The sequence below is a fragment of the Protopterus annectens genome, chromosome 12.part0 (assembly GCF_019279795.1).
Source record: "Protopterus annectens isolate FY-2018-M chromosome 12.part0, PAN1.0, whole genome shotgun sequence".
Classification (NCBI taxonomy): domain Eukaryota; kingdom Metazoa; phylum Chordata; order Ceratodontiformes; family Protopteridae; genus Protopterus; species Protopterus annectens.
In genome coordinates this window covers 1,259,421,511-1,259,448,710 of record NC_056746.1, presented here as the reverse complement: position 1 = coordinate 1,259,448,710, position 27,200 = coordinate 1,259,421,511, and the positions used below count along the sequence as shown (strand labels likewise).

Sequence of the window (27,200 nt, the reverse complement as noted above, 5' to 3'; positions counted from 1 at the left end):
TTTCCCATAATGTTACTCCAGGATATAACCGTTCCACTTTCTGGCTAACTTTGGTTAACTAGCTCATTCAGATACTCATTCAGAAAGCCTTCTAGTTGGTTGGAGGGTTGAAATAACACATTTTGCCACTTCTGCTATTTCAAACAGTTTTTCTGGAAATTCCTCTGTATCTGTCTCCACCACTGCATTTAGCTCCAGCTCCTTTCTGATCTCCTCACTATCAGCAGACATTTTCTGTGCTTCTACATTGCCTGAAAACATTTTTGGTAGCAATTCTACCATTTTTCTTCATTTTTAACACATTTAACTTCCAAATTGCCTTGGCTCTCAGCAGCCATGTTTCTCCCTGTTCTACCTGGCTGCCTCCGCTCCTGGACAGGAAGCAGGAAGTCAGGATTTGTAACACCCAATCTCTTCCCACTACTGCAAAGAGTAGGGGAAGTTCCCTGATGCCCTGGACAACTTTTCCCTATTAGTATAAATACTACCTAGGGTCTCCCCAGAAAACAGGTTACTGGCCTAGTGGGACTAACCCAGTAAACAAAGGATAAGTAAATAAGTCTGAGCTACACTTTTGAAATAGGTGTTGTAACAACTGTTCTTGTACCAGAAATATGTCCATTTTGTTTCCTTTATCTTTAACTCATTGGCAGACCCACAATGCAAGGAGGTACACTGCCTTTACTGCAACGAGATGTGTAACTGGCAAACCAGAATTAGTGCAGTTAAAGTTAGTATTCTTACTGAGTGCACTGTTTTCAGCAGTACAGTTAGACAGCTGACATGAAAAATCAGTTTGAGAAACTGAAGTAAATCCTTATTTTTCTCAATTAAATGTTTCAGTATAGTCAAACTGTTTTTTAGAAATGCTTTTGAGTTAGTAGCCAGTATGCTGCCAGTATGAATATTAATGCTTATGAATTTCTTAGCTAGCTTGATAGTTCATAAATGGTCCAGAATCTAGTTGTTTCTAAAGTATATATTTTTTCCTTTTTAGACAGCATCCGATGTTCCTGATGTTTGTTCAGCTTGCAATAATATCTATTTTTAAGTCCTACCCAACGGTGGGTGATGTAGCATTGTACATGGCATTTCTTCCTATGTGGAGTCACCTTTACCGTTGTAAGTACAAATGTTGTTTCCTTTTTTTCTGTTATTATTTTATTCAGAACATTTAAGGTGCATAGCCATCTTGCTTTGCATCTCTTGCAAATGTGCATATGTTCCTGTAGCCATCTGTGTGTGTGTGTGTGGGGGGGGGGGGGGCTGTACAAACACACACAGACATGCACACGTTTACACTGATAGTAAATGTAGTAGGTGGATACAGATGTAGAGATATAAAAATATTAACTATTCATGAAGATTTGATCAAAACAATGGGGTACAAAAATACACCAAATTTTCTAGATGGGAAAAGGGGCTTCACCCCATAGTTCCTTCCTATAATTAACTGTGCCATTTCCAGGTCTTAACATCTCAGAGTAGTTTATAGGTACTACAGAGTCTTGGGATTTCATAGTCTTGAGTTTGGCAGTTTTGGTCATTCATGCTAGGTAAAACCTGTAGTGGCCCTTAACAGTGAAAATTGCATGTATTTTGTGTACTGAATAATGTGATTGCTAAACCTTGACTCTTTTTTTTTTTTTTTAAACAAGAAACATCTTTATTAAATTATAGTGTATGACATAGGCAATCAAACATTTATATAAATGAAAACAAACCATATTGACGTAATCTTAGTTGCAAGCATTTTACATCACAAACCATATTGACATAATTATAGTTGCAAACATTCTACATCACTTATAGTCTACCCAGTCATTGTCAATCAAACATTACATAGCTCATTCAAATCTTGCCTTCTTTTAACTCATTCCCTCCAGTGGAGCTCCGGAAGTTTGCACTATAACTTTCAGTGGGTGGAGCCAAAGCTTTTTAATGGAATAAAGTTAGGTCCTCACATTTCAAACAAATGTTCATATATCTGGAACCACGGAGGTTAATAAAAAGTGTAAATTTCAAATTTTCCAGCACAAACCATTTTATAATGGTAGTATTCATTAAGTTCTAGGTCTTAAACAGGATTTTATAAGTCACAGTAAACATGGTAATTGTTAAGTTTCTAATATTTTATAAATAGTTTACAATATCTCAGCACCTATTTAAGTTTCACACATAGTGTTATCAGCATTTTATACATACAGTTGAAAGCTTTCATATGAGGCTAAACAGTTGTCTCTGTGCTACTTGGTTGTCGAGATAGAAAAACATGAAATTTTTGAGAACATAAATGAATATTATATGAACAACAATTCATATCTCCTTACCTGCACTATTCAGAGGGTAAATATTAATACAGTTGTGTTTGCAAATGTGTAAGCTGTAAGATGAAATCTTTCAATACTTTGCATGTATCGTGGTTTTTGAATTATTAATGCAAATATGAACAAGAAATACTAGACGTCTTGAGGTGTAAGTAGGATGTAATTGCAGAAGCACCTGGAGGCATCACTTGACTGTAATGAGTTAAACCTCATTCCTCCCCTGTACGTATTGTTCCCACAATTCCCATTTTTTTCCTGTGTAATTTGCTCCTACCCTTTTCTAAAGATCCAAAGTCCAGTTGTTTTATCTCTGTTATTATATTCACTACTACTAGTACAGCTGGTTTAGACTTTGATCTCCATTTTCTAGTAATTGCTTTTTTTAGCAGTCACCATAATTAGAATCAGCAGGGCCTTACTTTGTCTAGGCAGTTCTGATTCTGTATCATAGCTCAGAAAAATTATTTCCCTAGTTACACCAATTTGCTCACCCAGTATCTCAGATAGAGATGTCTGCAGGGAATCTTTAAATTCCACCAATTCATTACACTCCCAGAAAATATGTTTTCAGTTACCACTTTCTTCTTCATCACAACTCCAGCATTTGCTGTCTACCTGAGGAAAAAATCCTGTGGAGTTTACTTGGGATATAAAAAATATCTATGTAAACATTTCCAAGCAACAATCCTAAATCTTCTATATTTTGTTGCATATTTGGGAGACAAACATTTATCCCCCATTATCCCTTTGCGAAGTGCTTAGCTAATGTCTCTTCCCAGTCCTTCCTAACCTCCTCTAATTGATTCTTATAGTTATCATGCAATATTTTATATGCTCTACTAATTATTCCTTTCTTAACAGCAGCTTCTATTCTCGATTATTCTAATAACTTTACCAGTGCTGGTCTTTCATTTAGTAACCCCCATTCCTTTCTCTTTGTCTATATTCTGATATCAATCCTTGATAGGGAAGGCAATCTCTAACCTGCAGTCCAAATAAGTTCTTGCCATCTTCCCTTCCCTCTAAGTTAAAATTTGAACAAAGTCTTGCTAATAATTTTGTTTGTCACAGAAGATTCCATGTTTACTCTTTAAGCATTGACTAGAATTCATACTTACGAATGGAGAAGTACAAGGTGCTTTATATGTTTTACCTATCAGACAGCAGTTACATAACAGATATTCCTGTGGTTCACTGTTGAGCAGCTGAATAACTATGTCTATTTTCAGTAGATGAGATCATTTTATAAAGTTTGCAGTGCAAGTTTGATTAACTTGAAATAATCTTGTCAGTTTGACAGTTTATACTATACCATTTATGCAAAGTTTGTTTCTTACCTTCATAGCCTTCTCCTTGCTGAATGATCTTAAATTCTGAACTCATTATAATACAAACTTCTGAACTTTTGCTAATGGAGTCTGGGTTTGGGGGTATGTTTTAGAAGCACAGTTTTTGGGTGCTGTAGTTAGTTGGATTATCTTTCTCTGATCTGAAAGGTTGTCAGAATGTAAAATCTCTCGGAAATGTATTTTTAACTTTCATAGTTTTCATCCAGTAAGTCCTGCTTATATGGAAATCTACCAAATCAATAGTTCCCAAAATGACTAAGTAAAATCTAAGGTCTTACAGAAAACCAAGACATGTTCATATGAACTAATTCTAGCAGAAACAAAAAACAAAAAGAAAAAGGATAGCAGAAACAAAGATAATAAATGCTGAGACCTCCATTGATTAAGTCTTTTATTCATAAGCTATTATACATCCTTTTGATATATTTCTGTCTTTCTAATTTCATGATTGTCCAGGATCTGTTCCAGGAAAAGATGGTACTGCAAGCTAACTTAGTCATAAGACCATTTTGATACTGTGTCTACTTAGTCACAGCAGAACAGGTTCTTTATGAGTTAAGTTTACAGTGAGCCTGAGCTGTTCACCGATTCTGATCAACAGTGCCCTTCTGAATCGGCACAAAGTACCTCCCTTCAGTTTTTAATTTTTAGGGAAAGTAACTGATATTCTGATTACAGATACCCAAGAAAGGGAAGGTCATTTTAAAGATAGTGATTGTCTGGAAATGGTTGGGGCAAATAACTTCTGCTAAAGCATCTTTTCTCCTAAACAGAGCAATTTATATTAATTTGTCATAGGTCTTCACCACCTATACCTCTTTTCCAGCTTTTAATGAAATGTTAGGGAAAAAATCTCATATCCTCATCCATGGGTATATTTTTGTATACTTTTTCATCTTTCCTACAATGTGTTTACAAGAAAACAGGTATTCCTGCTGCTGTCAGAAATGTATCCTGAGTTGGTCCACTCTGTACATTGTACTACTTGGATTGGTTGCCGTAGGAGTCTGCTTTTGCTAACTCTTGAATTGCATGTAAGCTGAACTTCCTTCCCTCTTACCATCAATGACAGATTAATTAAGAGTATATTGGGCACCACCTGCTTTTCAACCCCTAGGCTCCAATAAAGTTTTTTTTTTTTTTGGGGGGGGGGGCAATGCATAGATGCTTGTCTTCTTTTGGATTCACCTTCCTGATTATTTTAAACATATACATGAGTACCAGATTGTTTTAAAGTATCTTTATAGTTCGGTGAATAAATTATTGTTTAATAAAGCAAAATTTGGGTGTATTTTAAATAGTCTTGAGCATTATTAACTGACTATAATCATTAGTGTTTTACTACAAAATCAAAACTTTAATGTGGAAAAGAACAAGAATATGAGGCAAAATATTGGATGTTCTGCAAAATCAGGGACAGTTGAGAGGTATGAATTGACTTGCTTCACAAAAATCAAAGTAGTCCTGGGAAAAGAGAGTAATAATTAAACAATAGCAGTTAGTGATTTTTTATATAAAGGCAGCCCCTGCACCCATTAAGTAGAACTACTTTTTTAACGAAATGGCATGCATTTTCCAAACCATAAAAAGTGTGAAGCTAATGGCTGTCATTATTGCCTGACATTAATCCTGAGTGATTTTCCTGAACATTTAAATAAATTTGTAAGGGACAGAACAAAACCAGGAAGCAAAATCAGAAATGTTTTGGAAGATCATAATCAGTGGAGAGATATATACAAATTTGTATCACAAAAATCACATTAGTCCTGCAGTTCTGCAAAATCAGAATGATGCTCAAACCACATCAGTTTGTTGTTTTCATATACAGAAACCCCTTTACCCAGCAATTATAGTCCTTTTTAACAGAACAACTGATTTTGCATCAGTGTGCATTTTCTGAAGAATAAGAGTTATGAAACTGCAATGCATGCCATCGTTGACTAACTAGAATCCTCTCTGATTTAGCAGAGAATCAGAAGTTTTATGTGGGACGGGGCAAAACTGTGAGGGAAATCAGGGACATTTGAGCGACACTGGATATCTTACCAGATCACATTTTTCCTTACACAACCAGTTGCCTTGCTAGCAGCTGGCATCTAAACGAAAAAAGTCTCTGTACAGCAAAATGCCTTTCTCGTATTTCCTTGTTGCTGCTGTAATGTGCCCTGCCTTTTCGTGTGCCCTGTGTTTAATCAGTTCACTCCACTTTCCAGTCGGCTGCTGACTTTTGCTGATAGAATTCCTTCCCTTCTTCAGTATAATGCTGACTTTGAAGGGCATGCAAAACCTTATAAATAAGTCCTTCAGCTCCTGTCTGCTGCTGTCACCACCCCTTCTCTACACAGTTTAAAAGACTGACAAGAGTGGATTCTGAATCTAGCACAGTAGCTGCAGCTTCACAGTGTAAAATGTGAAATCAGTTCTTATTATACTCACTTGTATAATTTAATTGTCATTGGCATCTCCTCATTTTGGTGTTGGTTGACACTTGAGCCCCTTGTTGGGATTCTCATCTGTTGAATGTGGGTAAGGCAAGGTGGGCTAGTGAATCGTGTAATGGCAGTCAGTGAATTTCATTTCTTATTGTACTGACACTCCCTTCTGAGGAATGGAGGGAACCCAAAACATAGTCAGAGTGCTAGTCTTCTAACAGCTCTTTAATAAATCTGCCTGGGCTGTGCCCTCACAGACAAAGCAGAAGACATGTTTCACATCATTACTGCTGGCCATGGCCCCCCTGAAACTGTGAGCTGTGAGCTCTGGGTAACTGCCTAAGTTGTCCCTGATATACTCCACCATTGCTTCCTTTATTGCACTGGTGAACTTGGTCTACAGATCTAATACTGACCTTCTGCAGCTCAAGTGAATAGCAGTTTTCAAACTCTCTTTTTCAGATTTTCCTACATGTAATTCACTTGTTAATTCATTTAGCATAGTTCTTCAGCCTCTTACAATTTATAGACAAAGCGTAACAATTATACTTTCATCTCTGTCACTTCTTGTTCCCATCTAGGCTGCTTCTACCCTGATTTCCCATTTTTTTGGCATTTCCTTTCTTCTGTTTACTTTGAAATTTATGGTTAACTCACTGTGTAAAGCAAAAGTACTGTTAATTTTCTTTACTATCTTGGTCACCTGTTTTTCTGGTTTTCATACATAATTTGGTTTCACAGACTCGGGAACATTGTAACTGAGTAGTGTTATTAGTGTTAAATTTGTGTGAGAGGAACTTTGTTTTTAAAATTTGACTGCTGTTTATAACGTTATACAGACTTGTTAACTTTTTTGCTTATATTGCTAACTGTTTTGTTTGAATTATATAGTTCATTGCAATGCACAGGGGATAAGACCTCAAATTTTTTAAGCACAAAAAATGTGTGCATAAAATTCCACCCAGGACCCAAACAATTTGTTTGTGGTTTATCTGCATTTGTAACATCTAACAACAGACTGTGGTATCTGTAAAAAGTTTAGCTTGCAGACCTTGCTAGACAGAAGTAATAAGTTGATACTGAAGAGTTTTCTTTAGTTCGAGATCCTTCAGGAAGATAAGAAAACTGGAAAAAAAAAGATAAAGTTAGTTAAGGAAGGCAGGAATCATAGTACAGATGTCTCTTCACTAGCTAAATTTCCTAGTGTTGTAATCTTCCTCTGTTGCCAAACCAGGACCTTCAGGGTACCATTGGTAGAGTCAACTATGTCTTTACCAGGAACTGCCAGACCTGACCACTCGTGGTGATTTGACTTGGCTCTGAGGAAAAGACCGGATATCTTCACCTCAGAGCAGAGGTTGACCAAATACCTCACTCAAGTCCTGATTCTACCCTTTCAGTTAGGTCATTCAGGTCTATGCAGCAAGTTTGTATTCATGGACTAGGATAAAATGACAATGATAATATCCTTTCTAAAGGCAATCTGAGGCTTTATTGCCACCTTGGCCCTGTTTTGGCATCAGGAGTATTGGGGCTGCCTGTGGAGCACATGCTGTTACTGTCTATTTTCCATGGTGTTGAAACCTTTGGCACTGGTGACATCGGTACCAATTCCACTGATGCCGAGAATCACTAGACCAAACGCTGTCAGCTTTGATGCTCTCGACCCCTGTGCCTTCTGAGCCATTCATGTTGTCAGTACAGTTATTCGACTCCACAGCGCTGAAAATCAGTTGATTGACATTGTCCTCATGGCTGGAGCATATGGGTGTCAGAGTATTGATCTTGGTGTCAGCTCAGACTATGGCCCAAACACCTTCAGTGCCAGCAGCTTTGCAGAGACAACAGAATTTGTTTCAAGGAAACCTTCAAAGTTTTCAGGCCTAGAACAGGCACCTACCATTGTGGCCCCACCAGCACACAGCAATCAGAGTGGCACTTGAGCTGTTCATTTTTGTCTCATCACGGATATTGAAAGGCCTCTTGAGACCAAGAAGATCTTGGAAATTGTCTCCTCCAAGTGTTCTGTAGAAGAAGACATGTAAGAGGAAACACTTAGACTCACTTTCATTGTCCCCCCATTTGAAACACTAATATTGATAGAGGGGAAAGTTTCCATCAGAAGACCCCAAATTTGGGGAGATCCTAAAGATGATGCATCTGAGGAGATTCCAGGCTAAACACACTGCATTACCGAAGGAAGAGATCCTTCAAGAGGCCTTCGATCCATCCCCTTGACAGCTTTGCTGGCTCTACTCCTGACAGAATAGGGACCTACTTTATCAGTGGTCCTGGAAAGAGACAGTTGATGTGAAACTAATACTGAGAAAACCTGAAAGTTCTTGGGCCTTGTAAAGACAGGCCACACTGAAGCAAAGGACTCCTTGTGACCTCCGTTGTTGTATTGGTTGCTACTAAGAGAGAGGAAGAGAGAGACTCCAAAGAATGCCCAGGTGATACATCTCCTGATAAGGAGTCCTGGATCATGAATTGCCTACACTCTAGTCATAGGTGACTCTGTAGTCAGGCACACTGCTGTTCCACTCACCAGGCTAAACAAGGAGAAAGTTATTGTCAGCTGCCTGTCGCGTGCCAGGATCCGCCACACAACGCATGCACTCATGTCACTCCACAACAAGTACAAATATGACTGTCATTGTCCGTGTTGGTGTGAATGGCCTGAGACATACCTCCCTGGACTACATGAAAAGAGACATGGAGGAGCTCTCCGATCTTGTAGCCCAGGCAGGTATGACCCTAGCTCTGAGTAGCATCCTGCCATCACCCAGAATGATACCACAGTTGTTGTTTGTCTTTTGGCTTTTCCCGGTTAGGGGTTGCCACAGCGGAACTCCGGTCCGCTAATGATTGGCAGTTGTTTTTTATGGTGTTGAGTTGCCAGCCCGACGCCAATCCTTCAACGAAGGCACACCCATTCAATGCATGTCTTTCAAATGCCCACTCGACCGTGGGGAGGACATGCAGACTTCCACACAGAAGGCACTCCCAACCCAAGCCGAGAATCGAATGGGAGAACCTCTTGCTCTGACAGTACAAGGACAAAATGATTGATTTCAACAATTGCCTAAACTTCTGTTGTCATTCTAAGGGGATCCAGTATCTGTCTGCCTGGGATGACATAACCGACAGACCACGATGCTTTGCCAGAGATGGCCTGCACCTGTCGCCCTTGGGATTCCGGATACTGGCTAAGGCTCTTGCCACCCCTATAGTGCCTTTTTTTAGGCAAGGTTCAAATGACAAATTCACCACCTTAACAGGTACAAGCAAACAAAATCTGAGGGTAATGCTACTCAGTGCTAGAAGTCTAAACCTTAAAATGCATCCACTCGAGGCACTCCTTAAAATGGAGAACATCGACATCTGTGCAGTGACAGAGACCTGGTTCAAGGCTTCAGAGACCACCCTTGCATTACCAGGCTATAATTCATACCACACCTTTCGGCCACCTAACCTGGACCGAAACACTAAAGGTGGAGGCGTGTCCATATTCATTAAGGATATCCACACCTCCAGGCTAGTTGCTCAGCATAATGCATCCGAAATTATCCAAGTGCAACTATCTCTGGGCAAGACCGCAGTCCAAATTGTAACTTGCTACAGATCCCCCACCATGCCCCAGGATTCCCACTCCTCATTTCTTGATACACTGGAAGATATTAGGGTACAACCCAACACGCTAATAATGGGTGATTTCAACTACCCCACCATTAACTGGGAAAACTACTCATGTACCAACTCTTTTGCTCAACATTTTCTGGAATTCATAAATTCCAACACCTTGGATCAAATTATCCACATCCCCACCAGGGCAGCAATATCCTAGACCTGGTCATTACCAACATGAGCGACCGGTGTTCCACACTAGAGGTCAATTCCTCATTGGTCAGATCCGACCACAAGCTAATCAGCCTAGACATCCACATCCCGCCCCCACCCCACATTAGGGAAACCACAGTAAAACATTCCTCCAAGGCCAACTTCACGCTTCTTAAGACAGAAGTGGCAAACTTCACGACACCCATGCAGATGGACAATAGAGGTACAACTGCTGAATCCTACACAAATGCACTTTATAAGCACTTACACGAGTGCATGGATTGTGCTATCCCTAACAGAACCAAGATGCATTCCTCCAAAAAAAGAAGCCAATCTGATGGTCCCCTGCCATAAACAAACTCTACAACAGAAGAAAGAAATTGTTGCAAAAAAGAGTAAAGTCCCATGACTGGAAGAACTCCCTGGTCTCAGCCTCAGTAAGAAGCTGAGATCCCTCATAAAATTCATAGCTTAATTCATAACTTAGTACTAGGCTAACTGCCCTTATGGGCCATTTTAAGCCTAGCCAGTTACCCCATGTGAGAATCAAACCCTGCACCTTGTGCTTCTTAGGTAAGCACCTTAACCATTACACCAACCTCCCACCAATCCTCCAAAGCTAGTTATGAAAACAAAATCGCCACTGATTCTAAAGACAATGACAAAGCATTCTATAGCTATGTCAAGAATCTCAATGGCAACACTTGGATCTGCTCCAAGTTACACCACAATGACACTAAATATACAGAACCAATTGATATTGCCAACATCCTGGCAGATAGGTTCAGTGCTAACTTTACCCCCCCTCACCCCCTAAAGGGCCCATCTCTATACTGGAAGAATGCAAAGTTCCTGTAATCACAGCTGCACAGGTAAAAACCACACTCTCCAAAGCCAAGAACACAGCATCCATGGGACCTGACAACATCCCAGACTGCGTTCTACATGAATTACAGAATGAACTGGCACCCTACCTAAGCACCATGTTCAATCATAGCCTCACCTCAGGCTTTGTGCCCACTGAATGGCACAACAAAGACATTGGTAATCTCCAAACTCTGGACCCCACCCAGTTTGGGTTTGTAAAAGGCAGATCATGTCTCCTAAACCTGATTGACTTCTTTGAAGCAGTCACCAAAGCCATAGACGAGGGTAAGGTGGTTCACACAGCCTGTCTAGATCTAGCCAAGGCTTTTGACACCATCCCCAACTCTGGAATTATAGATAAACTCACTAAACCAGGTATAAATCCCTATGTCACAAGATGGGTTGCCAACTGGCTCACTGACAGAACTCACACTGTGAAAGTAGCAGACTCCAAATCCGACTTCAGACCAGTGACAAATGGAGTACCACATGGTTCAGTCCTGGGTCCTCTCCTGTTTGGTATCTACTTTTCTGAAGTACAGGCTAACACAGAAGGTCTTTGGCTAATGAAGTTCGCAGATGACTGCAAACTAGGAGCCATAACTGAAACTCCTAACGATGTGGACATCCTACAAAAGGGCCAAATCAGACTTCAGACCAGTGACAAGTGGAGTACACAGGGTTCAGTCCTGGGTCCTCTCCTGTTAGCCTGTACTTCAGAGAAGTAGATACCAAACACAGAAGGTATTTGACTAACTAAATTCACAGATGACTGCAAACTAGGAGCTATAATCAAAAATCCTAATGAAGAGGCATCCTACAAAAGGGCCTCACTGAGACAGATGCCTGGTGTCAAAGCCATGGCCTCAAGCTCAATGCCAAAAAGTGCATTGTCATCCTCTTTGGTAAAAACTCTGTACCCATGAACTACCACATAGGTGATAGTCTACTTAACACCAAAAGTGTGATGAGACCTTGGGATACAGGTGGACAGTAGTCTCTCCTTTGATAATCACATTACCGCAGTAGTCAGGAAATCCTTCTACGTGGCACACCTCATCACAAAAGGTTTTTCATCCAGGAAAAAGAGGTCATTGTTCCTCTCTACTCGTCACTCATTAGACCCATTATAGAGTTCAGTGCCCCTTTTGGTATGTACCTCACAAGACATCTACAACAACTGGAAAGGCCGCAGAAATACCTCACAAAGAGGATTACCGGCCTCAAACAGATGCCCTACGCAGACCGTCTCAAAAAAATCCAGCTTTACTCCATTGCATCTCTGCCTAACATTATGTCAAACCCAGAGCTGTTGGACATAGAAATCACAATCCCTCCGAGCTACACACTCTAGGGACCTAAACCTTGTCATCACAATAAACAGAACATGCTGGAGGGATAGATTCCTGTCCCAGAGACTTCCCATACTCTGGAACAAACTACCTGCCTATATCAAACAAAGCTCCTCATTAGCACTCTTCAAGAAAAATCTTGATGATTGGATGGGAAATAGGAAATTCACCCTGGGATCACCTCTGTGGCTCTGCTCGACAGGGGCACAGGAAAATAATTTTCTTAGGTGGCGAAAGCCAGGGTACCTTTTTGGCTAGGCTTGTATAGGACCTAGGGCCGATAGCCTAGTACCTACCTATGAGCCTAGGCAAGCGCATATATGTGTCAAGTACCTTTCTGATTATAGTCATTAATTACTTGGGTAATTACTAGTTACTAGGCTTGCATTTCAGGGGATCATTGACAAAAGTAGCCCAAATTCCCAGTTGCCCCAAAACACTGTTTGAATTAAGGGACTTGAACAAGGTCACACAGTAAATAAATGAAGGCTAAAGAAATCAAACACTGTACCACCAGTATTTTTTATTTATCAAGTCTAGTTGGATGCTGGTTTGGTGGTTTGGTTTTCCCAGTATTTTTTTATCAAGTCTAGTTGGATGCTGGTTTGGTGGTTTGGTTTTCCTAACTGTACCACAGGAGGTAGCACAATAAAAGTTCATAGCCTTAATGCTTTGCACTAACTTACGGTCAGAGACATATACGTTAAAGTTTCAGATGCATCTAAGAAAAAAAACCCACTAGAAACATAATTGAAAAAGCTGCCACGTGAAAGTAGGTAGAGTCACAAGTGGCCGCCATGAATACAGTTACAGTGCTAGTTATGAGATTATTACATAATGCTCAGCTGAAGCAACGAGGGCAGTGGGGTCAGGCATTATTGTGAAGTGACAATCCTGGCTCAGGTTTCAGGATTTGTAGAACGCTTCAGGGTAGCCTTCGCCAGTGCCCACTATGATGTCTTCACCTTTTTTTTTTAAACACCTTTATTGAATTATCACTTGTGACATAGGCAAACTTACAAATGTCAAAATGAAGAGTTGCAACTAACGTAAAAACACCAAGGAAAAAGCTCCAATTCCACAGACTCAAAAGACTTTAATAAAAAACAATAAAAGATTAAGCGCTTTTGTCCTCCAAAAAAACGAGACTTCATCAGAATCTACATATACCATTGTGTATCCCCTTTTTATATCCCTATAGATAAAACAATTAATTAACCAGTAAATTGTAAAACACTTAAACAATTTACAATCAAACAAGTTAAAGCACAACACCTTTTGACCTTTATTCAATATGAAATAATAAAAAATCAGATATTGTAAATATGTGAATATTTAACGCTAATATAACCCTTAGTAATCATAAAAAAAAATAAAATATTGAAATAGTAAATTATTAAAAGTGTAAAGTGTTGAGAGACTTTGATTTATACATGGTTGCTCTTTTATTTAAAATGGGTTGCAATGAAATGTGTTCATTAACTCCAGGAGAAAATGAAGCTTGTAATTTAAACTGCCATTTGACTTCTTCTCATCTAGGAGTAGGGAACTTTTGTTACATCTAGGGTTACCCTTAACATTGTCCAGAATAGCAAAGGTGAATTTCAAAAAAACTAGGGCATATCAATGAATGTTTGAATAATGTGTTGTTTTGTTTTTTTTTTCCTTGTATTGTAAAGGTGCTCATAAATTCTTTTTCGGAAAGGTCAATCAGTTTTGCACACATAAAAGGCTGGGCAGGAAACACACGTAGCTAAGTAAATCACCTTACTAGTCTGACAGTTACCTTTCATAAAAATCAACTTAGAGTGTAATCTGTTCTCAAGTGTAATGGTCTTAGCTTCTAAAATGTATGAACACTGATTGCAACGCCCACACTTCTTAGTCACTAAATCATGTGTCTTATTCTGTGACATCCCTTCATTCATCTCAAACCTTTGTTTAAGACTGGCTCCTGCCTTAAAAATAAAACATAGTTCTGGACCTAGAAATTGATGTAAATCAGAATTTAATTTAAAAATATTCCAATTCTTCCTCACGATGGATGTGATCTCGTCCAAACTCGATCCAAATTCTACAATTAAACCTCTCTTGTAATTCTTATTATTAGATGTCCCCTCTCCTATCCCTGTTATTCCAACTATTAAGAGGGAAGCAACTATACTTGAAGTAGTGAATATTGTGCACCAATGGTTGTACACATACTGAATCAGGTCCTGAATATGTTTGCCAGGGTAACCCCTAACCAAAAACATGTTAATCCACTTTATGTAACTCTGCTAATAAATCATTTCTGTTTTACTTCACTTTGTCGTATTTGTGAGTAAACTTTAAAAAACTTTGCTACCCTATTCAAATAATACATAAAATCCTGGATTTGTTCTTCATTCCCCTAACATAAAATAAATATGTCATTCAGAAGACTACAATAGAATTTGATGTATTTATTAAACTGTCTCTGAAAAATATGAGTGTTTTCTCATTCTAGGAGTATTAGGTTGGCATAAATCGGGAAGAAAGATGCCCCCATTGCTATCCCCCTTACTTTGTCTAAATATTTCCCCTTCAAAGTGTATAAAATTGTAATCTAAAACCATAGTCATTAAATCATGTAAGAGCATTATTTTAGATCTGTTGAAGTCTGTAATTTTTAATGCTTCTAAAAAAAATGTTCTAACCCATCGTCCCTCGGGGTCAAGGTAAAAAGATCCACCATGTCAGTGGTTAAAAAATCACTTTTGTTCCACAAATCATTCTTTAACTTCCCCAAGATGTCCCAAGAATCCACTAACAGGTGGGAAACCTTACTGTAAACTTGTTTCAACCATTCATCAATACATATCCCAATGGGGTGAGTTTTAGAACCACGTGCTGAGACAATGGGTCTAAAAGGGGTGCTCAACGTTTTTACGTACTTTGAGGATACCAAACATGGTTGGAATTTTTGGATTGCTAACTTTCAAAAAGTCATAAGTATCACTTGAAATCAAACCCTCTATAAAAAAAGTCTTCTAAAAATGAGTCGATCCTCCTGTAACTAATATGCACTTTGTTAATGGAAACACTCGTATAAGTATTATAGTCTCTCAAAATGTTAAAAATCTCATTACTGTATTCCATAGACTCGTACATGACTATCCCTCCTCCTTTATCAGGCTTCATTATACGAGTTGTCTTGTTCTTAATCTGCTGGTAAACCTCCCTTTCTCTTTTATTCAAATTATTGACGTGTGATCTTGATTTATTACATTAACTTGTAAATTGTAAAGATAATCAAAAATAACTTTCTCCAATACATTTAAAGTAGGATGTGTAGGAGGATTAAAAACACTTTTTTTTCTTTAATTCCTTACATTTGTATAAAAGTGATCCAACCATATTAACAAATTCACTTTTACAAACATTATAGGATATATAACAATATGTATGGTGTATAATCTAAGCAACATTGCATACATTATTCAATTCCTGTCTTCTCTCAAATTATTCAATTCCTGTCTTCTCTTAAACCTCATTTAGCCTCCAAAATATTTTTTCTGCATGTATTGCTCCCACAATTGCCATTTTTTCTATGTAATTTACTCCTACCCTTTTCTAAAGATCCCACTTCCTGATCTTTTATGTCTGTTACAATATTCACTACTTCAAGTATAGTTGGTTTAGGTATTGTTACCCTTTTCTAAAGATCCTATTTCCTGATCTTTTATGTCTGTTACAATATTCACTACTTCAAGTATTGTTGGTTTATACATTGATTTCCATTTTCTAGTAATTGCTTTTTTAGCAGCCACAAGAATTAAACTTAACAAGGCGTTAGCATGTCTAGGCAATTCAGAGCCTGTATCCCAGCTAAAAAAATGTTTCCTTAGTTACACTCATTTGCTCCCCTAGTATTCCTGACAGAGTACTCTGTAAGGAATTTTTAAAGTCTGCCAACTCATTACACTCCCAAAACATATGTTCTCAGTTTTCTGTTTCTTTCCCATCACACCTCCAACATTACTCATCTACCTGAGGAAAAAATATTTGCAGTCTGGTTGGGGTATAAAAGTATCTATGCAAACACTTACAGGGAAAAATCCTAAATCTTCTAGACTTTATTACATATTTGGGAGCTATACATATGTCCTCCCTGTTTCTTTGTGAACTGCATATCTAATTTCTCTTCCCAATTTTTTCTGACTGCTTTTGATTGATTCCTATAGTTACCATGCAATATTGTATATGCCTTACTAATTTTCCCATTTTTAATTCTGCTCTAGATTCAGTTAAAATCTCAACCAGTACAGGTCTTTAATTTAGTGCTCCCCTATGCCTTTCTTTTTGTCTATTTTCTGATATCAATCCCTGATAGGGAGGTCAGTCACTAGCCTGCAATCCAAATGTCGTCTTGGCCTCTTCACATTTTATTACCTTTCCTTCTCTAATTATTTCTTCCAAATACCTTGGTTCCTTTGCCAGCTTCCTCTTGCATATGTGTACCTCTGATTGTAGAATCCTATCAGCAGAATCTCTTTTTTTCCAGTCCCATGTTGGCTTAGTTCTTAGTATATTTTCTGCTACTTTATGAATATAATATTCTGTATGACTGTTGTTATCCTATTTAGGGATCTGCATCCAAAATTCCATTCTTTCCTTATTTCTTCAATTAGCCCCTACTTCATCATCACTCTTTTCCATTTTGAATTGTAGCTTTCTGCTTGTGTTATGCATAACTGTATAACTGCGAAATATTCCTTCAAATCAGGTAATCCTAAACCTCCTTGTTCTGTTGGGAGGATCATTTTAACCCACTTGACGCTAACCTGTTCCCCTCCCAGATACTATCCTTGAATTCTTTATTAATTACTGTCCACAACTTCTCTGGTTGATAAAAATATGCCTGACCTTTGTATAAAACTAAAGGGACTAAAAACATTTTTACTGCTTGTATCTTGCTATCCATGTCCAGAGACAAGAGCTTCCAGTTTCTCAGATTTTGTTTTATCTTTTGTTTAGTCGCTTCACACATATCCTTAGCTGCCATAACAGAATCCTTTTTAATCCATACCCTAAATACTTCATTTTATCATGTCCCATAAATATGGGTATTGCTGAACTAATTCATGTGTGGGCACATAGTTTATAGCTATATCCTTTTGGAACTATCTCAGAATATTTCACAACACTGAGATGTCCTTTTCTGGTTCCATCAGGTACAAAATAATATCATCTGCAAATAGTGCCACCTTTCTTGAACACCATACAAATTATTTCCTTATATTTCTGAGTTCCTTACTTTCGTTATCAGTGGTTTTGAATACAACCCTAATAACAAAGGGGAAAGAGGACTCCACTGCCTGGTTCCTCTACTCAGACACAACTTAGAAAGGAACCTTCCCACCTTGATTTTTGCCTCTGATCCCTCATATATCCTTCTAATTAACCTTGTTATTGTATCAGGACATGCAGATGCTTTCATTGCCCTACTCATAAAATCCCAGCTTATTCTGTCAGATGCTTTCTGTGCATCAAGACCTACCAATAACAGCAGTATTTTCAACCATTCTGCTTCCCTTCGGATCATCATTGTTCTGTTAATGTTGTCAAATGCTCCCCCTCCAAAAAACCACATTGGTCCATAGCTATCAATTTTGACATCACCTTTGCTATTCTTTTAGCCATTATAGACATAAACATTTTTATAATCATGGGTTTAGAATTGAGATTGTCCTATATGAAGCTGTATCAGATAGGTCTTTACTATCTTTAGGTATTACAGTCACCACAGCTTTTTCCAAAATGTTGGGTGCCTCCCCTCCTTTTAAAATACTGTCGAACAAACCTTTTTGATTTTTATCACTTTCTTCCCTCCTAACTTCCAATCTTCCACAAGAATACCATCTATTCCTGGGGATTTTCCTGTACATTGGTTGTACATCACCATTTTTATATCATCTCCTCCTATTTTAACTATTAGTTACTGAGCCTCATCCACCTCTAATCTTGGCATATTTAAGTCTTCCATAAATATTTTCCATTTGTGCTTTTTTTTCTCTGCTTTATACAAATATTCGTAAAATTTCTGAAATATTTCTTAATACTGCTACAGAATCTCTGGTTACTTTTCTTGTTATAAGCTTCTTAAGTTTATCAGCAACCCTTTCTGCTTTCTGGCATTGTGACAAACGTTTTTGTGCTCTGGAGTTATTACCAAAAAAATACTTGCTTAACAGCAATCTTTCTAAACTCATGCATATTATCCAGGTACTCCCTTATTTTCTCTTTAGCATTCTGCAGTTGTGCCTCCTCTTGTTCTGTAAGACTCCCCTTATTTTGCAATATTTTGACCTTTGTTAGTCCGTCTAAATCATTTGTATTACTTCTTAACCAGATCTTTTTCTTTGATTTGTACCCTATTTTTAAAGTCCACTTTCATTGTATCCAACTTACAAGCTGTAACTTCTGGAGTACTTTCTGTCTTCTGTAGTAGCTTCCAGATAAGTTCTACTGCCCGTTCCTTAAATTTCGCTTTTAAACAGGTAGGTGGAAAATTGCCAGTGTAATAATTATTGGCAAATATCTTAAATATTTATTGGATGTGTATCAAAGTTTTCAATTAAGTGGACATGTTCCTGTGAAATATAATTTCTATCAAATTTAGTCTAGTTATTTTGGGGAATAATATGTAAATTATATCAGAGTTCCTGCTACTGAATTCACATCTTTCGTATAAATGTATTCAGAAATCCACACTGTTTTATTATATTTTCCCTTCTAGGCATCCCTTGCCAGTAGCCCCTTACTACTGCAAATTTGCCTTCTATTTTTTCCTCTTCTATCACTACTGGAGCTCCTCACGTCTTCCACCATGTTTGAATTAAAATGAAAACACAGGTTGCAGCAGATTGACCAGGACGTCAAGGCACTCACAACTGTTTGGGTTAAATTCTCAGCCTGTCAAATGTCTTTTGCCATTAACCAAAGGGAAGCAAAGGATATTTGGTTTAGAAAATCCCAAAAGGACACAGTGCAAACAACGTGAAGATAGAATCTGCTGACATTTGGCCACCACATGTTATATTACCGCAAGCCACAGCAGGAGGGTAAGCTTATCACTTATATGGTCAATTTATTTACCCAGATTTGAACACAGTTTGGATTATAATCCTAATGACTCTCTTAGGACATTTTCCACATTCTTTACATAAACTGTCCAAACCTTTGAAGTGTTCCTGTAGTCATCACGACATAAGGATCTGTGTTGGCCCTCTTTCTGGTGTCTTAGGAATGTGTAGGCCTTGCTTTTCTAAATTTGTGCATAACCAGGAGGAGAATGTAGAGGAAACAGAGGTAGGACATTAATCAACCTTCTCTTGCTTTGTTTGACCTCATGACAGCTTCTTATTCCTCACAAGACATGAGCTCCTCTTCATCTGGTGATGGGTTGAGCTTTGTAACCTTTGTCAGCCAGAGATGAGAGGATCAAGAGATGTGCCCACCTGGCTGTCACTTTCGAGGGGGATGTCCTCCTAGGTTTTGCTGTTTTTGGCCTTTTGGATAAGATCATGTGTAGTTTCTACTCTTTTCTCTTTTGTTTGAGAATCCAAACTCTAAGTGCACCTGACTCACTTATGGGAACTCTCTCTCAAATCTCTAGTCAGAGGCTTAGGGGCATACTGTGGACCTTTGAGTTTTATCCTTTAACCTGAAACAAGTCATGAATAAGTTGCAGTGTGCAGATGACTGAACTCCTGTAGTACCTCTTAGTTTTGTGTTCCATGAGGATGAGACAGGTATGCAAGCATTATTTGATGCCTGCTAGGACTTCCAGTTAAGAGTGCAGGAGCATATCCTTAGGAAATATGTTGTGGTGCCAGCACAAGGCTCCATGAAGGCCTCATGTAACCCAGAACCACCTCTGTCATGCACTTTTCCCATTATTTGTGTCCTACCACCCGGCACCAATGCTTACATATCTTGCACTCACTAAGTCATGTACCAAATGAGCTCAGGCTGCCCCCTACTGAAGCTAAGGGTAAGGGAGGTTCTCCCATTACCTGTTTTTGCTGAAACTCAGTGAATATTAAGGATTTTGTGTATGGTACTGATAAGGAACACAAGATCTCTCCCTCTGTAGCTGTGCTGTATTTTGATCCCTCATTTGAAGAGAGGCTCATTATATTATATACCCATCTGTGGAATGGCCTGTGCTTTCCCCCAGAGATGCCTCAATCAGAAATATAAAGTTAGTCATTATCCATAAGGAAAGTCTCCTGAAAGATGGATTACAAGAATATTATGTGTAACTGGAAAGCATATGGATTCTATTTTCTATGCTCCCAAGAAGGCAGGTGCCATCTAACAAGCCTCCATCAGATAGATTAATATTGTTAGCAAGTATCCTAGGGCAGACTGCACCATAATATCTTTAGTCTGGCTTACATTCCAGAGACATCAGCACCTTCTCTCCTTACAGCCTGCTAAGGAGTCTAAGGGATTGGATAGGGTTGGAAAGAGGGTCTTTTCCTTTTCCATCCTGGAACTTGGGTCTCTGAGTTGTTTGTCTCACTTGTCTAGATTCCATTCTTTGATTGTGGATCAAATTCTGGAAAATCTTGCTGATCTCCATGATCCTAGAATTAAGGAGATATGGAATGATCTGTGTTGTGGATTCTATGATAGGTGTTTATGTAACTTCTTTTCATTTCTTTATAGTATTGGTTTTGCCTTTGTGCCTACTGACCCTCAAGCTTCTAAGGGGCCATTTTCCATGCAACAATGAGAGTGCTGTGTGCTGTCACCTAGCAAAGAGAGAATGAGTTCATTTTTTTATTTAACCCTAACCCCTACCCACCCCCCACCATAATATAATGGGTGATGTGAGCAGTCGCATCACAGGGAGAGACACTATTGCCCCCTTTTAGGTCAATCATATTTTCTTCATTTGTTGGCAGGGGCTATCATCACCAGCTTGGGCAGCCATACTCATGTCCTCCCAACCCAGACCTTACTGCATGAGAAACTTCTGCTCTCCTGCAAATCCCTGTCTTTGGAGCCATTGAGCAAAGCTGGGCAGTAACCAGCATCCCTCTCCCCAAGGATGGGTATGCCCATCCTCCCTGTTTGCAATGTCAAGCACCTGAGCCACAAACTGAATTCAGGTTGCCTGGGCTGTAGTCAGGGCTTCATCCCTCTATGCCACTGGTACACTCTAGCTAGACAGTGACCATGCTATGACTAAGTCCATAGTTAAAGGAATATACCTTCCCTTAAAGATGTCACTTCATCTCTCATGTCCTAATAATGAATACTGACTGGCAGGTTGTTCTGAATACGTCTTTAAAGGACACCCTGTTTGAGCAAGCCTTCTTGGAGATCTCCAGAACGGTTTACATATGAGTCGCCCAGGCAGTTTTTCACCTCATCATTTCCCAAAAGATTCCAAAAAAGTGAGCTAAAACCCTAAAAAAATACAAAACAGGTTTTTCTTTTCCAGGGGACAAGGTCACCTGCACCCCCATGTGGGGACCCCCACACACACACACACACACACCTGTAAATTATATTTACTAACTCCATGGTCACACCACAACGAAGAAACGGCAAAAACCCTTCAAAAGTGCATTGCTAACTTGCACCATTCAACATATTGTAACATTACATTTTTCTACTACAGTGCTGCAAAGTACCACCTACCGAAGAAGTATAAGTAAACTCTTCAGAACAGGAAATGCATATTAAATACAATAGAGGGTTTCTCTGTTGCCCCAGACTTCATTCTCGCTTGTAGTTCTTTTCTCTCTGATTCCATTTAAAAAGGCACACCTCAGATGGTCCAGCAGTTGCAGTCCTTTCTATGTTGCAGGACCTCCCATGCAAAGCTGCTTCTCTGAATTAGTCCTGTCTTAGTGAGTCATCTGTATGGGAATGTGAGTTTGGTCATGGTTGACCTCATCTTGGACCTGTTAGATCTTTCTATATAAACGTGCTGCCCAGATGGTATCTGCAGGGCTCTTGCAATAGGCCCTGCAAATCCTTACTCCATAAAGAGACAGTAGAACTTGTTCTTCCTTCAGAGAAGGTTTATCGGTCTGAAGTGTGCAAAGGGGGATCCTTTAGTTTGCTGTGTGTGTGCACAGTTTTCAATACAAAGTGCTGCTTTTTTGTCTATCCGCTATGCCCAGAGTGTTTAGTAAGGTACTATTCATGATGGCAAAGCTCTTACAAGAGAAGCCCTAAATGTCTTCCACTGCCTTGACTGGATTTTACTGGCAGCATTGAGGGACTTTCTACTACTATGATTAACTTGAGTGCTTCTGTGTTTGCAGGCCCTAGAGGATTCCATATGCTGGGAAAAGTCCTTTTTCATCCCAGACTCAAAATTAGAGTATCTTCAGTGTCATTTTCTTACACAGCAGAAAACAAGGCCCAGAACCTTGACCTTCACAGCTCTTTTCACATGTCTAAGGATGCTTATGTTGCCATGGGTAGATAGGGACTTGTAATTGACTAAAAAGTCATTTTTAATGTCTCACATACTTTTGCCAATGAACCATGTAATGGTGGATATGCCATGCCGATCTAAATGTGGATCTTCCCTTTTTATAGCAGAACCAATCCTGTCAATGGATTCTTCCCAAACAGGTTGAAGAGCTCACCTTAGTTTCTCCCCTTTTAAAGGGAAAATGGACCTCCACAGCTCAAGCTGTGGACCATATTAATTTCCCTGAAAGCAAAGGAAAGGGAGAAAGGGGAACTCGGACCTTAAGCCCTTCTGTTCTGGTCAGTCAGCCAGGCTTTTGTATGTTATGCAAACAAAGAAGCCGGCATATACTCTTACCCTTGTGCAGAGAGAGAGATAATGAGGTCCTCGCATTGCACGACAGAAAGGGCATTACTGAAATAGCCATCAAAACCTTAGGAGGAAATGAACGATGTAGTGGATTTCTTGAGGTTCAACTCCAGTCTTCTACTCCTGGAGCTGAAGATTCAGAAGTCCTGCCTAGTCAGAGTCTTCTGGAAGTGGGGCACCCAGGACTTGTTTGCCACACAGAAGAGTATATTCACTGGAAGCTCATTTTTTACCTGTAGAGGGTTTATGTTTTCAGAAAGACAAGGCAGTTGTTTGTCTTCTTTGTTCAGGGAAAAGAGAGGCTCACAGTTGCTAAGTAAACCCATTCCAGTAGTTTGCTAATTGAGCCAGTCACTGGAAGAATGCTGCTGTCAGAGGCAAGTGGCTGGCGACTTTTACATGCTTCTGAAATATCACAGTTGCAGACATTTGTGCTGTGACTACATTGGTCACACCTTCAGTAAACATTATTGCTTATTCCTAAAGTTATGTCCATTTTGGCATCTTAGTACTTAAGGAGTTAGCCTTCTGATCCCTTGCGTCTTTGCCTTCCTCGAGCTGTCTCACAGCAGCAGATGAATTTTTCCTATAATTCTGACAGTTGTATATAATTGCGTTTTTTGTGTGTGTTTTTGTTTACTCTGTCTTACAAATTGTACATTTTCACTTGAAGGGAGTACAGGGGCTGTGTGCACCCTCCTGGTCTTACGGATTATGTTATAATGTACAACAGCCGGAGCTACATTTACCTATAAATACAGAGACAATACATTTCAGAATTGCTCAAAGCTGTGGTTATCAAAAGATTTACCTACTCATTTCCAAAGACCTCCTGTTAGACCAACTACTTTGGTTAGTACGTATGTATTGTTATCATTATGATTGCCATTATTTAATTTTTTTTTTGAGGGAGTGGCCTGAAGCAGTGACGATTAGCAGTCATCATCCACTTTATGGAATTTTACATCAAAACTTATTAATTGTGACTCTGTGTATGTGTGTTTGTATGTGTGTGGGCAGTACTCTCATCTAAAAAGAGAGAATATGAACCAGTTGTAGAATATTCTGCTGTTAGCATGCTCATCTTCTGCTGTTGTGTACCTAAATAGTATGCAGAATGGTCCTTTATCCAGTGTAATAAGTTCACATTTCGCATATCTGAGCAATTAATCAGGCTCTTCACTTTCTTTTGCAGTTCTTCGGAACATCTTTGTGGTAACCTGCATGATTATCGTGTGCTCTATGCTGTTTCCAGTACTGTGGCATCTCTGGATTTATGCAGGAAGTGCCAACTCTAATTTTTATTATGCCATAACACTGGTTTTTAATGTGGGTCAGGTAAGTATACTTCAGTGATTCTAAGTATAATTAAACAAATGTACTGAGTGAAACAATTCCGGTCTATTTGTTGCAAGTGTAAAATTATGAACTGGAATATGTGTTTGCTTCAGTTAAAAAATTGTTGGTACTATTACAGCAGTTAAAGAAGAACACACATTTTGGCCAACTCTGGTATATGTGGTAGAAGAAGAAGGAGGCAACATAATGTTAAAACCAAGGCAATGCTGTATGCAAAACAAAGCTTATGAGAAAAATAAATTACAGTAATACTAGTTCATCAAGTCATCTAGTTGATGACATATGGGTGCATTTAGTTTCTTTGGCAGCAGTGTTGTCATGTACCATTACAGTTCAGAGGGGGGAAAAGTATGAATGCATTAATTTCAAACAGTAGTGGTGCACCAAGTTTGAGGCTGATGAATGCTGGAGAAGGGAGTAATCACTGACGTTTTTCTACCTTATAATGAAAATATTTTGAGTCATGGGATACGAGGGTGCGCCATGTTTTATTTTTAATCTGTTTGGTAGTGTTATTACTTATTGTAGATGTAACTGTTACGACAAAAGTGATTTTATCCAGACTGGCTAATCAACCAGAATTTTTAGACCTAGGGTCTTAACCTTCTTTGAGATTTGATGACCTTGGAGTTGTGATTAAGACAGCAGTACAGGTGGTCACCATTGCATGGGGTTATGGGTGATCTAGAATACAAACCAGTGAATGATGTAACACAAAAACAGTTAGTAAAGAATGCAGACAGAAACAGTAAATGAAGTAATCTTTGAAAAGGTAAATTGAAAAAAGGTACGGTAAATTTCTTAACATTAAACTAAAATCGTTTGGCAATGTTCCATTTATATTGTGAATTCCTGCAACTGCGATTATTGTGATGAATATAGTTCCTCCATTTATCCTCTAGTCCTGCTCCTGTTTTGGCTTTAATAGTCATTTTATATAGTTATATGGTTACCACTTACAGACTCTGTGAGGTCTAGTGTTTCTTTATTGCAAAGAACGTAACCCTTGTGACATCATATTTCCCTTGCAGTCCTTAATTTGCAGTTGGAGGTGTGTTTTGGATTTGGTATTCTACACAGTGGACCACTAGATCAAAATCTACTTGACCACACCCAGAAGACTGAATAGGCCTCCAGTGAAAGCATTCTTGGAGGCAAAACCTACCACCCCTGGACCATTCTGCCTGATATAGGAACAACACTAAAACTGTTCACAGGTGCAGTAAGAGGTCTAACCATGTACACTTTTAAGCAGATGCATTTAAAAGCTCTTGCCATCCTTTATGAGTACTTGAAAAGCCAACCTGACAAATGAAGCAGGGCTGTACATGATAATCCTGGTGTAAATTTTTGTCTACCCATCCCATTATCAAGATTACCCTTAAAGGCAGACAAAAGTAGTACTTTGCTTGACCTGTAATGATGACTTATTTCATAGGCTGAGAATACTTTGAGTTAGAAGCCTATTCCTCTGTAGAGTCTTGTTTATTTGTTGGTGTAAATTTAGGGCCCTATTGTGGGTGTTTGTGGAGTCACTGGTAAAGAAATGTGATGTAAAATAAATTGGGTCTTTCATGTCTCAAGAGGTGAGACACAGGTCACCTCAGAGCAGCCGTTAGGCTACTAAAGTAAGGAGAGTTGTGCTAATCTATCTAAGTAGTTGAAGGATTTAAGGTCTTTAATTTTCTTGGTAAAGTATCTTTATGGTTTTTCTAGATGAGTAATATGACTTTATTTATCCATACCAAAGGGAGCATTATATTCAGTGATGTGTCTGATAGTAAAAGGATGACTTCTTTTGATGTTGAAGATATTACCTTGAACATTAACTTGGCCAGATAGAAGAATTCCATGACCGTGGTGGAAACATGATGATCAAATTGGAGAGTATTGTCCACATATGTGTCTAGGTCTCTTTTGACCTTATCGGTTTTGAAGAGGAGAGTACCATTTATAGCATATGAAGATTTTTATGACGTGGAAGCAGCTTTTTTTGATGAATGCTACTATGCTGCACTTTTTTCATTTAGCTTAAAACAACAGGGATGTGCATTTTCCAAACTTTTTTGGATCTGGTTACTATCAGAGGATGAGCAGATAAGTGTCCAGCTTGCAGTTGTTACCAGGCTTGGTCAGCTACACTTCAGGGATATTGGCTTGGCTTGGATGTCTGCAAAATAAATGTCACACAGGAGAAGGCCCAGCATGGACACCTGCTGTACCCCACTCATTCCAGTTTTACATTCAGAGAGAGTGCCAGCAGCTTGCACTACTTGACATCTGTTGGACAGCCAGTTTGTAAAACAGTGGACAACATTAGAGGTTTACATTATGTTTGTCTAGCTTTTCCATAGTAGTAACATGAGAGGATAGTGTCAAAAGCTTTGGCCAGGTCAAGGTAAGTAGCATGTATAGAGTGACCACTGTTTACAGTCTCTGTAACCTTTTCAAAGAAGCTTACAGGGTTCATGAGATAGGACCTGCCTTTCACAAAACCAAACTAAGTAGAGTCTAGATTAGTTAAGTTGACTGTGTCTGAATAAATGTTTGCAAGAGACAAGGAAGTCATCCTTCCACTGTACTCTTGCATGCTAAAATACATTTTAAGGCTTTGCTTAGAAGGTTTATGAGGCTGATGGGCCTATAATTACCTGCGTCTGTACAAAGGGAGCCCTTTGGTTAGAGCAGCCACAGTTGCTATTCACCAGGCATCAGGGACAAACCCTGTAGATAGGTTGAGATTGAACAGTTTAAATAGAGGTTTGGATACAGCATACTTGGCACTGGTGAGAATATAGCCTGGTATGTTATGTGGTCCCATAGAAAGGTTATTTTTAGGC

At 38.9% G+C, this 27,200-nt stretch overlaps 1 protein-coding gene across 1 annotated transcript in view; it reads left to right on the top strand.

Annotated features, from left to right (window-relative positions):
• The window catches only part of PIGU (phosphatidylinositol glycan anchor biosynthesis class U), a 591,944-nt gene that overhangs the window by 484,480 nt on the left and 80,264 nt on the right, over positions 1-27,200 (top strand). Inside the window, exons 10-11 of the mRNA XM_044090281.1 lie at positions 998-1,122; positions 24,197-24,339. Of these exons, the coding sequence (XP_043946216.1) occupies positions 998-1,122; positions 24,197-24,339 (268 nt within the window). The remainder of the gene's footprint in view (positions 1-997; positions 1,123-24,196; positions 24,340-27,200) is intronic.